A 13,726-nucleotide genomic window follows, 5' to 3' on the forward strand; every position below is an offset into this window, starting at 1 on the left:
GGAGATGTAATGTGCATTCCTCCAGTATTATGTATTGGACATGATAGTGTGGAATAGTCTTCAATAATGAGTGGTGAAAATAGCCTATTTATTGAGCATCCGCAGTAGTGCAATTTGAGGCGACAATAGAATCTGTAGTTTTTACAGTAGCCTCTTTATAAACAGTTCTTACATATATTAAAACATTTAGCATTATGGTTGTACATAGTTATATCTATCGTACACAAAAGATTTGCATGGCATCTGTCCTGAAAAGGTAGGAGATAGTTGAAAGTGGGTAGTAGCCCTATTTAATGTGCATTTAAAAAGTACATGCTAGTGGAGGAAATTGTTTGATGTTCTGTAATCTATTCAGGTGTCAAGAGACTATTATTAAGGGCTGATTAATGTTATAATCTTTGTATAGTTTTGAGTGAGTTGTGGAGACATGATGGTAGGGTGGGATTGTTCTGAGTAGGTTACAGTATTAATATTTATCCACGGGTAGCTTTTTATATAAAGACAGGTCTAAACACGGTTTGCAGTTTGGGGGAGAAAAGAACTGAAAGGTGTAAAGAAGTAGTAAAGGGTTAGAAGGGAGGTTTTAATTTGTCTTGTTATAGTAAAATCTCCCACTGCATTACAGTGGATAAGAAATTTATAAAAGCATGGTTTTATGAACCATGGAATGAATGAATGGAAACACAGTTTGGTAAATATAGTGCGCTTGCGAGTGAGTTGGTAAAAGAGAATACAATATCTCACAATCTGCACTTTGGCTTCCTAGGACACTTAAGACAATAGTGCATACAGAATTCATATGCACCTTGGAATCAGAGAACCAACTGCATGCACCCATGAGAATTTGATTGGCATGATGGCAGAATTACTAAGTAATTCACCTTAGCTTAGCTAATGTAAGGCATTATAATAGAAAACTTTACCATGAATTCAAGCCCATATGACGCCACAATAAGATTAGCCAAACTTACTATGCTGAGGTTTCTGGCAGCTGTCCAATGCAACCAATAGCTTGAACTAAATTCATACCAGGCCCAGATGTGAACCATGTTCTGATTGTTCTATTCAATGCAGTTCTTTCCGCTTATTTATTTAATATACACAGAGTCTCATTTTAATTGTGAAATTTTGAACACAATACACTCGAAACTAACTGACATTTTCAATGTCAGTTGTGGCTTATTTAAATAATTATTTGCCTGCATTTCAATAAAATCACTTATTCCAATGTACTCAAAACTTCAGAACTAACAATGACAAAATCAGAGAAATAGAGAAGGCTCCAATGATCAATATATGCTGTAACTGCATCTGGACCTCATCAGAATTACCTGATGGAAAATTACATAAATCTATAATACTTTGGAACATTCAATACAGAACAACACAACACATGAGAGAAAGTTAGGACTGCAGATGCTGGAGACCAGAGTTGACAGTGTGGTGCTGGAAAAGCACAGCAGGTCAAGCAGCATCCGAGGAGCAGGAGAATCAACGTTTTGGGCATAAGCCTTGATGAAGGGTTTATGCCCGAAACATCGATTCTCCTATCACAACAGATGGTCAAAATGTGGGGCTATATGGAATATTACTATGGAATTCACTAATCAGAGGATAAGGTACTGGGAAACAACGAAAAACACATTTTCAAACTTTGCTTTTTTTCCCTTCAAATCTACACTATTTTAAACAAATTATGTTTTCAGGTCTTTACCCAAATTACATGATGAGAAGTTGCAAGAATTTTCACAACAGCCTATTGCAATTCTCACCATTGCACAACAGTGAGAGAGGGACCAGCACCAAACCAAGCAGGACAGAAAAGAACCCTGTCAGTCACCACCACCGAAAAGAGCGAGAGGGGATGCAGACTCCAGATAAAATAACACTGAAGAGTCATGTGTAGGCCAGGCCAGGATGTCCCTGAAGGATATTACTGAGCCAGATGGATCTTTTTTTTAGACAATGGGTTCATGGTCATCAGTAGATTCTTAATTTCAGTTATTTTTAATTCAATGCAAATTACACCATTTGCTGTGATGGCATTCAAACCCCAGATCCCCAATACGCTAGCTGCATTTTTGGATTAACACTATAGCGACAATACCACTAGGCCATGAGGAAAGATTGGAGAAGATGGCATTGTCTTCTCCTTTTCAAAGAAAACAAAGTAGTTTGGTGAAAGGTTTCAAAATAACAAGGCGGCTGGACAGAGTGGGCATGAAGAAACTGTTTCCACTCACAAATGGATCAAGAACAAGAGGGCACAGTTTTTAAATGATTTGCAGAAGAAGCAACTGTAAGGTGAGAAAAACAAATGTACACAGTGGATAGTTGGGGTATGGAATTCACAGCTTGGAAGTGTGGAGGAGAAAAATTCAAACATTTGAAAAGGCACTGTATGATTATTTAAACAGAAAAAAAAAAGAGTATTCAAGGTTACAGGGAAAAAGGCAGGAAATTGGCACTAAATTAAATGCTCAGAGAACCAGTGCAGATGTGATTGACTGAATATTGTCCTTCATACACTAATCAGAAACACAAAATTGTTACAATCACAAAACATGAATTTCCACTTTACACTGACCAGGCTTATTTGTAATGCAATGTTTGAAGTTTGAAGACAACTAACCAATTAGTTGTGCCAATGAAGCAGTGTTTAATTATTCAACAGGAAACCATCCAAAGACGATAATTGAAAGCAAATTTGAGAAGATTTGTAGCTCAGGTTGAGGTTCTGGATGTAGGTTTGCTCGCTGAGCGAGAAGGATCGTTTCCAGATGTTTCACCACCATACTAGGTAATATCTTCAGTGAGCCTGCTGGTGGTGTAGCCCACTTTCATTTTACATGTTTGAGTTTCCTTGGGTAAGTGATGTCATTTCCTGTGGTGATGGCATTTCCTTTTTTTTCTCAGGGGGTGGTAAATGGGATCCAAGTCAGTGTGTTTGTTGATAGAGTTCCGGTTGGAATACCATGCTTCTAGGAATTCTCGTGTGTCTCTCTGTTTGGCTTGTCCTAGAATGGATGTGTTGTCCCAGTCGAAATGGTGTCCTTCCTCATCTGTATGTAAGGATATTAATGAGAGTGGGTCATGTCATTTTGTGGCTAGTTGATGTTCATGTATCTTGGTGGCTAGTTTTCTGCCTGTTTGTCCAATGTAGTGTTTGTTACAGTCCTTGCACGGTATTTTGTAAATGACATTAGTTTTGCTTGTTGTCTGTATAGGGTCTTTCAAGTTCATTAGCTGTATTTTTAGTGTGTTGATGGGTTTGTGGGCTACCATGATTCAGCAAGCAAACCTACAAACCACAATAACTGAAAATAAATTTGAAACCAGATCCCTTACCTATTTTTGTGGCACTGTAAATATTTTCAATAGGGAAAATTTCTCCTAGCCCATACAGCAACACTTTAGCCAGAGCTGGAACAAGTTGTGTTGTTGTGACCAGAATGTTAACACAGTTCCTTCTGGAATAAAAAAAAACAAGATTTCAAACAGTCTATTATTTTTCTGAATATTCATTATTTTCTTTTTCTTCCCATTCTTTTCCATTTAATTCTTTATGAGATTATTGAACTGATGTTTGTCACTTTAGCTGTCAGCTTCAAAATCTCGTACAACTTAGAATTCTTCCACTTTTCATATTAACCATCCTTAAGCTCTTTCCAAGCAAGATTATTTGTGCTTATGTGCAGTTTTATACAGGAGTCCACTGTCTCTTGCAGACTAGATCGAAAACTTCAATTTAACTTTACATACAACCAACAGACGATTTCAAACATTGTTCAGTTAAAATAATAGGAAAACAATACACAGCATGTGCTCAAATTCACTATTTGCACTTGAGAGACAAGACTCCCAAGAATGTAAAGACATGAAATTGTAATTTAAAAAGTGCAACCACAAAGTTTTTACAAATCTTAACCTGGTGAATCAGAATAGGCTTTTATTTGAAATACCAGAGCATTGTCTAGATGAAAATGCATTAGAATGATGAAATAAACAAATTGTCAATAGAATCCAAAAACATATGTTTTATATAGTAGTGAATTCTGGTACCTTGACTGAATTAGCAATAGTGATTTCAATGCAGTTGCTAGCCAGGAGTCAGTTAAAACTTCAACATCAGCTCTTAACTGCTTTAAGGAATCCCTCTTGGCTGGACTGAGCAGCTCTGTTGCCAAAAAATTATACTTGTTAATTTTGCTTCGCCCTTTTACCAATAATGAATGGAAAAATAATTCTTAAAGTGGCCTACTTACAACTTTGCTATAAAGAAGCTTACCCCCAACATTTGTACAGTATGTGTTGTATATTTCTTTTACACGCCGATATCGAAAGGCCAGCTTTCTCATCCAATCAATGCCTCCCTGTACACCACCACCTGTGCAAAGGCTCGATCCAGACACTGATCCATGAAATCCATCAGTAGTAAAGTTATAGTTACTGAAATCAAACATTAAAATATCTTCTTACAAAAGATTGTTCAAATGTAAAAGAAGTTGCTTTCATCAACAAAGGGCATGAAAAATCTTTGGCGGGTAGGATCAAGGATAATCCCGAGGCCTTTTATGCGTATGTGAGAAACATGAGAATGACGAGAACGAGGACAGTAGTGGGAGACTGTGTATTGAGTCAGAAGAGTTAGGAGAGGTCTTGAATGAGTACTTTTCTTCAGTATTTACAAATGAGAGGGACCGTATTGTTGAAGAGGAGTGTGTGAAACGGACTGGTAAGCTAGAGGAGATACTTGTTAGGAAGGAAGATGTGTTGGGCACTTTGAAAAACTTGAGGATAGACAAGTACCCCGGGCCTGACGGGATATATCCCAGGATTATGTGGGAAGCAAGAGAGGAAATTGCAGAATTGTTGGCAATGATCTTTTCGTCTTCACTGTCAATGGGGGTGGTGCCAGGGGGTGGTGCCAGGGGACTGGAGAGTGGCGAATGTTGTGCCCCTGTTCAAAAAGGGAATAGGGATAACCCCGGGAATTACAGGCCAGTTAGTCTTACTGCGGTGGTAGGCAAAGTAATGGAAAGGGTACTGAGGGATAGGATTTATGAGTATCTGGAAAGACACTGCTTGATTAGGGACAGCCAGTGCGGATTTGTGAGGGGTAGGTCTTGCCTTACAAGTCTTATTGAATTCTTCGAGGAGGTGACCAAGCATGTGGATGAGGGTAGAGCAGTGGATGTAGTGTACATGGATTTTAGTAAGGCATTTAATATGGTTCCCCATGGTAGGCCTATGCGGAAAGTCAGGAGGCATGGGATAGTGGGAAGTTTGGCCAGTTGGATGGAGAACTGGCTAACCGGTCGAAGTCGGAGTGTGGTGGTAAATGGTAAATATTCAGCCTGGAGCCCAGTTACAAGTGGAGTTCCGCAGGGATCAGTTCTGGGTCCTTTGCTGTTTGTAATTTTTATTAATGACTTGGAAGAGGGAGTCGAAGGGTACGTCAGTAAATTTGCAGACGATACGAAGATTGATGGAGTTGTGGATAGTGAGGAGGGCTGTTGTCGGCTGCAAAGGGAGTTAGATATGATGCAGAGCTGGGCTGAGGAGTGGCAGATGGAGTTCAACCCTGTCAAGTGTGAGGTTGTCCATTTTGGAAGGACAAATAAGAATATGGAAAACAGGGTTAATGGTAGGGTTCTTAGTAAGGTGGAGGAGCAGAGGGATCTTGGGGTCTATGTTCATAGATCTTTGAAAGTTGCCACTCAGGTGGATAGAGCTTGTATGAAGGCGTTCATTAGCAGAGGGATTGAATTCAAGAGTTGTGAGGTGATGTTGCAGCTGTACAGGACCTTGGTAAGGCCACATTTGAAGTACTTTGTGCAGTTCTGGTCGCCTCATTTTAGGAAAGATGTGGAAGCTTTGGAGAGGGTGCAGAGGAGATTTACCAGGATGTTGCCTGGAATGGAGACTAGGTCGTACGAGGATAGGTTGAGAGTGCTAGGCCTTTTCTCATTGGAACGGCGAAGGATGAGGGGTGACTTGATAGAGGTTTATAAGATGATCAGAGGAATAGATAGAGTAGACAGTCAGAGACTTTTTCCCCAGGCACAACAGAGTGTTACAAGGGGACATAAATTTAAGGTGAAGGGTGGAAGGTATAGGGGGAATGTCAGGGGTAGGTTCTTTACCCAGAGAGTGGTGGGGGCATGGAATGCGCTGCCTGTGGGAGTGGCAGAGTCAGAATCCTTGGTGACCTTTAAGCAGCAACTTGATAGGTACATGGATAGGTGCTTAAACTAGGACAAATGTTCGGCACAACATCGTGGGCCGAAGGGCCTGTTCTGTGCTGTATTGTTCTATAAAGCAGAGACAAAGCTACATAAATGTGCAGGATCGGGTATAGGATATTTAGCTCCTTGAGCCTGTTCCACCATTCATTTATATCAAAACTAATTTGTATCTTAACTTCATTGATTTGATGGGGTTCTTTAATTGTTAATATCCTTGCCAACAAACAAAAAATCACAAGTTAAAGTTTCACTACAGTTACACACAAGGAGAGAGCTTCAGATTTCCAATACTGTGTGAAGAAGTTTTAAATAAAAGAAACACGTGTATAAAACAAAGAGACAAAATGCAAACAACCAATCTCTGACTTATCAAATTTCAACCAGAACTTGTGTCATAGCACAATGAATTAAGAGTATAAGGCTTTGAAATTAAGATCATTACGTTAAGTCTTGTCCATTATCATCAGCTGCAACATCTTCCACGTGAACTTGATCACACTCCTGTTGAGTAATCAAGGCAAAAATATGAATTAGGAATTGTGCAGAGAAAGCAAACTGTAGGTTCCAGCCCCCATGTTAACATTAGAGACCTAACATATGAACATCGATCCAATCATATAGACTCTGAGTTACATAGCACCAACAATCCATGGGTTTTTGTATCAAACTTCATGATCATGCACATTTGTGCAGTTTGTCAGTGAATTATACTCCATTTTAGCCTCCCAAGAACTAGATTATAGAGATAGATGAAAGAAAAAGCTAGATGATTAGTGCTTCATGTTGAATTGTCTGCAAAACAATAGATATCTCAGCCTACCAGTCCTGAAAATGGATGAAGTCTTGGTTTGAATTAACATGGTGTACATTTTTTATCTGCTGCAAAAATGCAGTCATTGTTCAGCAATACCTGAGCAATAAAGATATTTAAAGACTAATACCAATCCACAAACTACTGCTCTGTAGGAGGCATCAATACTTAACAGAACTGCAATTTGTTTTGCCTGAATAAAGTTAGGTCTTGATGTAATTAATGGTCAAGTATGGGTTCTAATGGTTACAATGAATGAGTTCAAAGCTTATATGGAGAATGTTAAATCTTTTGACATGCTAATACTTAGTCACTAATCAATGTTCATTACCTCCAAATCATTGAAGAACAAGTGTGTGTCAGCAAGATCAAAAATCATTTCCTCCATTTGTAGTCCTAGTGTCAATGCTGATGTTGGATCCTGTAAAATAATCACAAGTCAATAAAGTCAGTATACACATTATATAAAAGTCCTATTTTGAGAAACTTTTAAACAAAATGTATGGGCCAATTAGTTGACGTAGAGTGTAAGGTTTCCCTGACAAACAGCAAAGTGTGTCAAGAGTCAACATATAATTTCAGACCCAAAGAGAGCTTACTGAGACTCTGGAGTGTAATAGGAGGACTGAAATGAAAGAAATAGATGCTTCAAAGCTCCCTTTCCTGATTAGCATCCACTGCCACTTGAACAGGAATGTGTTATGTAACACACAGAACAGTATAACACAGGAACAAGCCTTTCAGTCTGCCATGTCTGTGCCAAACATGATGTGATTCAAAACTAATCTCATTTGCCTTCAAATGGTCCATAGCCTGCTGTTCCCCTCCTGTCCATGTGTCTGTTTAAATGTTTTATTAAACATTGCTATTGTATCTGCTTTGAGCACATTCTCTGACAATTGTTCCAGGCACACAGCACCCTCTGCATAAAAGACTTACGAAACATGGATCAGGGATGGGCAGGACTGGCAGCTTAATGTCCCAGGATACAAATGCTACAGGAAGGATAGAAAGGGAGGCAAGAGAGGAGGGAGAGTGGCATTTTTGATAAGGGATAGCATTACAGCTGTGCTGAGGGAGGTTATTCCTGGAAATACATCCAGGGAAGTTATTTGGGTGGAACTGAGAAATAAGAAAGGGATGATCACCTTATTGGGATTGTATTATAGACCCCCCCCCCCCGCCCCAATAGTCAGAGGGAAATTGAGAAACAAACTTGTCAGGAGATCTCAGCTATGTGTAAGAATAATAGGGTAGTTATGGTAGGGGATTTTAACTTTCTAAACATCGACTGGGACTGCTAGAATGTCAAAGGTTTAGTTGGAGAGGAATTTCTTAAGTGTGTACAAGACAATTTTCTGATTCAGTATGTGGATGTACCTACTGGAGAAGGTGCAAAACTTGACCTACTCTTAGGAAATAAGGAAGGGCAGGTGACTGAGGTGTCAGTGGGGGAGCACATTGGGACCAGCGATCATAATTCTATTCGTTTTAAAATCATGATGGAAAAGGATAGGCCAGATCTAAAAGTTGAAGTCCTAAATTGGAGAAAGGCCAATTTTGACGGTAATAGGCAAGAACTTTTGAAAGCTGATTGGAGGCAGATGTTCGCAGGTAAAGGGATGGCTGGAAAATGGGAAGCCTTCAGAAATGAGATAACAAGAATCCAGAGAAAGTATATTCCTGTCAGCGTGAAAGGGAAAGCTGGTAGGTATAGGGAATGCTGGATGACTAGAGAAATTGAGGGTTTGGTTAAGAAAAAGAAGGAAGCACATGTCAGGTATAGACAGGATAGATCAAGTGAATCTTTAGAAGAGTAGAAAGTAAGTAAGAATATATTTAAGAGGGAAATCAGGAGGGCAAAACGGGGACATGAGATAGCTTTGGCAAATGGAATTAAGGAGAATCCAAAGGGTTTTTACAAATATATTAAGGACAAAAGGGTGACTAGGGAGCGAATAGGGCCCCTGAAAGATCAGCAAGGCGGCCTTTGTGTGGAGCCACAGGAAATGGGGGCAATACTAAATGAATATTTTGCATCAGTATTTACTGTGGAAAAGGATATGGAAGATATAGACTGTAGGGAAATAGATGGTGACATCTTGCTAAATGTCCAGATTACAGAGGAGGAAGTGCTGGATGTCTTGAAATGGTTAAAAGTGGATAAATCCCCAGGACCTGATCAGCTGCACTCGAGAACTCTGTGGGAAGCTAGAGAAGTGATTGCTGGGCCTCTTGCCGAGATATTTGTATCATCGATAGTCACAGGTGAGGTGCCGGAAGACTGGAGGTTGGCAAACGTGGTGCCACTGTTTAAGAAGGGCGGTAAAGACAAGCCAGGGAACCATAGACCGGTGAGTCTGACCTTGGTGGTGGGCAAGTTGTTGGACGGAATCCTGAGGGACAGGATGTACATGTATTTGGAAAGGCAAGGATTGATTTTGGATAGTCAACATGGCTTTGTGCGTGGGAAATCATGTCTCACAAACTTGATTGAGTTTTTTGAAGAAGTAACAAAGAGGATCGATGAGGGTGGAGCAGTAGATGTGATCTATATGGACTTCAGTAAGGCAGTCAACAAGGTTCCCCATGGGAGACTGATTAGCAAGGTTAGATCTCATGGAATACAGGGAGAACTAGCCATATGGATACAGAACTGGCTCAAAGGTAGAAGACAGAGGGTGGTGGTGGAGGGTTGTTTTTCAGACTGGAGGCCTGTGATCAGTGGAGTGCCACAAGGATCGGTGCTGGGCCCTCTACTTTTCGTCATTTACCTAAATGATTTGGATGCAAGCATAAGAGGTACAGTTAGTAAATTTGCAGAGGACACCAAAATTGGAGGTGTAGTGGACAGTGAAGAGGGTTACCTCAGATTACAACAGAATCCGGACCAGATAGGCCAATGGGCTGAGAAGTGGCAGATGGAGTTTAATTCAGATAAATGCGAGGTGCTGCATTTTTGAAAAGCAAACCTTAGCAGGACTTATACACTTACTGATCCTAGGGTGTGCTGCTGAACAAACAGACCTTGGAGTGCAGGTTCATAGCTCCTTGAAAGTGGAGTGGCAGATAGACAGGATAGTGAAAGTGGTGTTTGGTATGCTTTCCTTTATTGGTCAGAGTATTGAGTACAGGAGTTGGGAGGTCATGTTGCGGCTGTACAGGACATTGGTTAGGCCACTGTTGGAATATTGCGTGCAATTCTGATCTCCTTCCTATCGGAAAGATGTTGTGAAACTTGAAAGGGTTCAGAAAAGATTTACAAGGATGTTGCCAGGGTTGGAGGTTTTGAGCTATAGGGAGAGGCTGAACAGGCTGGGGCTGTTTTCCCTGGAGCGTCGGAGGCTGAGGGGTGACCTTATAGAGGTTTACAAAATTATGAGGGGCATGGATAGGATAAATAGACAAAGTCTTTTCCCTGGGGTGGGGGAGTCCAGAACTGGAGGGCACAGGTGAGAGGGGAAAGATATAAGAGAGACCGAAGGGGCAACTTTTTCACACAGAGGGTGGTACGTGTATGGAATGAACTGCCAGAGGATGTGGTGGAGGCTGGTACAATTGCAACATTTAAGAGGCATTTGGATGGGTATATGAATAGGAAAGGTTTGAAGGGATATGGGCCGGGTGCTGGCAGGTGGCTCTAGATTGGATTAGGATATTGGTCGGCATGGACGGGTTAGACTGAAGGGTCTGTTTCCATGCTGTACATCCCTATGACTCGTCCTCTGATAAACATACCTGACTCACCTTAAACGTTTGCCCCCTAGTATTTGACATTATCACCCTGTAGAAAAAAAACCTCTAACTATCCACCCTATACCTCATATTTCTATATACTTCGATCAGGTCACCTCTCAGTCTCCAATGCTCTAATGAAAACAATCCAAGTTTGTCCAACCTCTCTTTATACCTAATACATTCCAATCCAGGCAACATCCTGGTAAATCTCTTCTTCCCCTTTCCAAACCCATCTCAGTGAGATAACCAGAACTACGTCAAATGTGGCCTAAGTATTAAACAGCTGCAATTTTACTTGACAACTTTTATACTCGGTGCCCTGGTCAACGAAGGTAAGTATACCATACACGTTCTTTACCACTTTATCCCTCTCGAGAACGTGGTGCTGAAAAAGCACAGCAGGTTAGGCAGCATCCGAGGAGCAGGAGAAATCGATGTTTCGGGCAAAAGCCCTTCATTAGGAGTGGCTTTTAAACTTTAGATTTCATCATCTGCTATGGTGAGATTTGAACCCATCCACAAAACATTATCCAGGTGTTTTATATTATTAGCCCAGTGACACTGCTGTTATGCCACCAACTCCCCTCTTTTCCCCTCTCATTTCTGAAGGGCTTATGCCCAAAATGTCGATTCTCCTGCTCCTCGGATGCTGCCTGATCTGCTGTGCTTTTCCAGCACCACACTCAACTATGTTCTTCAGCATCTGCGGTCCTCACTTTCTCCCACTTTATCCGTCTGTTTTACCACTTCCAGGGAGCTATGGAATTTCTGGTAAATGACCAATACTAAAACTTTATGAACATTGCATCTAGATTTATAAATAGTAAATAAATTGCCCCAGGTTTCCCAATAACAAATTACAAAGCAAAACTACACAATTGTGCAAGGAGGAAGTTAGAGGCGGCATTTTTCAATAAAACTTGTGTAATGAGAAAATAGTGACATTCTGTAAAACCAAGAACAGCATCAGGTACATTTTATAAGACCAGTGTTTAAACATGACACATGAATCGCGTTAAAGGAAATTAACAGCTATAATGGACTACTGCATGCGTCTTTCTTACAGCCATTTTGAATGTAACGTGGCTTGAAAAAGCAATCATGTCTATTTTTGCTAATTAATACAATAGCTGGCAACTGCCACACTAACCAGCAATTCTTAGCTATTATTAGTTCAGTTCTGCTGCATTCTTTAGTGCTGAGTGTTGAAATGACAGCTGAAAATTAGGACACTTACTAATTTCACCATCGTTCTGTAAACTTCCAGTTCAGATTCTGATATAATGAAAAAAATTATCAAACTAGCAGATCACCTGGCGTCCTGAGCATAGAATGTTAGAGGAAATTTTTTTAAGCAGTTAGAAAGGAATATCACAAAGTATTATTTTACTGAAGTGTTTCTGCATATAAAACTTAATATGTACTCTAACAGTACAAGTTGCAATTGATCTGGCTTCATTTGATCAGTTGAAGGCTGAGAGACTAACAGGAATTCAGGTTAATTAGCAGTTGAAGACCTTTTTTATTTAAAAGGTCATGCTAAAACCTGTACAAGTGTTTTGTGTTATTGAGTTAGCATGCATGTATTATGCAATTGCTTTTTTATTTAAAGCAGCAAAAATTGTTATGCAGATTTGAAAAATAGACTTCTTAAAACTAATTCATTAGTATTGTTCTGTTTCCAATTCTTTGCTCTACATGAGGCCTTTCAAATCATTGCTGTACCTACCTTTCCAAATTTTTGTGCATATGATCCAGTAAGTAGTGAATGAAAGATGATAATGGTTTCATCCAAGTCCCACACAAACACACGCTGTAAAGGAATACGTGGAAAGATCATTATACACAAGGGATAAGTTACCTTTCCAAATCTTCCAAGCTAAATGTGAAATACCAATTTTTTTAACCATTTCTTCACGCTCAATGCAATTTTGTTGCATTAAGCTTCTTGCTTTGCATTTTATCAGCGTGTTCAATAATTTCATTCTCAATGACCATTACTAAGACAAATAGCAAGTTCAAAGCAGATGATGATAACGAAGATATATAAATCAGGAAGTTTAAATAAATGAAATTGGTAATGTCCAATTAATTCAGACTGTAGAGAATTAATTATATTTTTTGGTTAAAAAAATGAACCAAGACGAAATACCTAATTTATTATCTCTTGTAGAATTCAAAACAATGCCCCTGGGTTTAAATGTCTGATTATTATCCAACCAAGCTGGCTGGGCTTTGAATAGCTCTCGACGTAAAACCTCAACATGACAGGAGGGAAAACAGTATTTAAATAAACTCAATATCTTGATAACTTCCAAGGCCTGTTTTATTATGAGTTCTGGCAAGAGATCTGGTGTTCTATCTGGGGTTTGTTTTAACGCTTTGATGTCGCAGTAGTTTCTCTACCTTGTTATCATTGCAAAGATTTGATGATATATCTATCAATGGTCACTGACAGCAATGACATGGTGATGTCAACAGGCAAATTCACAAATCTTTCCACATTTCCAGTCAGTGGTAGGAGTTATAGTAAACAGCTTGCCCATTCTAACCTCCCCCTCTTACACAAGAAGTTTGATTAAAAGCTAAAACATACCTCCAGTTCATTATCAGGCAGTGGGGAAAAACAATTCCTCTTTCCTTTCCCCTTGGACTTGCCACTTGGAGTTTTACGAGATCGCTCCTCAAGTTCCTTCACTATCGTGCGTGTTAGACTTTGACTTGCACCAGAATCTCCTGAGGAAAAAAGGAAAATTAAGCCAGTGCTTTGAAGAGTGATTATGGAATTTTAACACACACTATATCTTGACATTTTGCATGACTGCAAAAACTAAAGTGATGTCTTTTAAAGTTTTTCTCTTAACCCATATTTATTTTTGTTCCAATTAAATTTCTGATCCACAGCCACCACATATACTGAGGAGCTGGA

At 39.7% G+C, this 13,726-nt stretch overlaps 1 protein-coding gene across 3 annotated transcripts in view; it reads right to left on the reverse strand.

The window, feature by feature from the left end:
* The window catches only part of LOC140453414 (protein phosphatase EYA3-like), a 75,241-nt gene that overhangs the window by 9,488 nt on the left and 52,027 nt on the right, over window positions 1–13,726 (reverse strand). Inside the window, exons 11-18 of one of the 3 annotated variants that reach the window (XM_072548064.1) lie at window positions 13,394–13,533; window positions 12,527–12,610; window positions 7,391–7,480; window positions 6,691–6,749; window positions 4,289–4,449; window positions 4,063–4,177; window positions 3,349–3,470; window positions 2,669–3,062 (exon numbers count right to left, since the gene is read on the reverse strand). In XM_072548064.1, coding sequence (XP_072404165.1) covers window positions 2,878–3,062; window positions 3,349–3,470; window positions 4,063–4,177; window positions 4,289–4,449; window positions 6,691–6,749; window positions 7,391–7,480; window positions 12,527–12,610; window positions 13,394–13,533 — 956 coding nt within the window. In that variant the 3' untranslated portion in view covers window positions 2,669–2,877. Of the gene's footprint in view, window positions 1–2,668; window positions 3,063–3,348; window positions 3,471–4,062; window positions 4,178–4,288; window positions 4,450–6,690; window positions 6,750–7,390; window positions 7,481–12,526; window positions 12,611–13,393; window positions 13,534–13,726 lie in introns of those variants that run through there. The other 2 variants (XM_072548066.1, XM_072548065.1) reach the window with 2 other exon arrangements.

Source organism: Chiloscyllium punctatum, chromosome 27, assembly GCF_047496795.1.
Source record: "Chiloscyllium punctatum isolate Juve2018m chromosome 27, sChiPun1.3, whole genome shotgun sequence".
In the NCBI taxonomy this organism is placed as follows: Eukaryota; Metazoa; Chordata; class Chondrichthyes; order Orectolobiformes; family Hemiscylliidae; genus Chiloscyllium; species Chiloscyllium punctatum.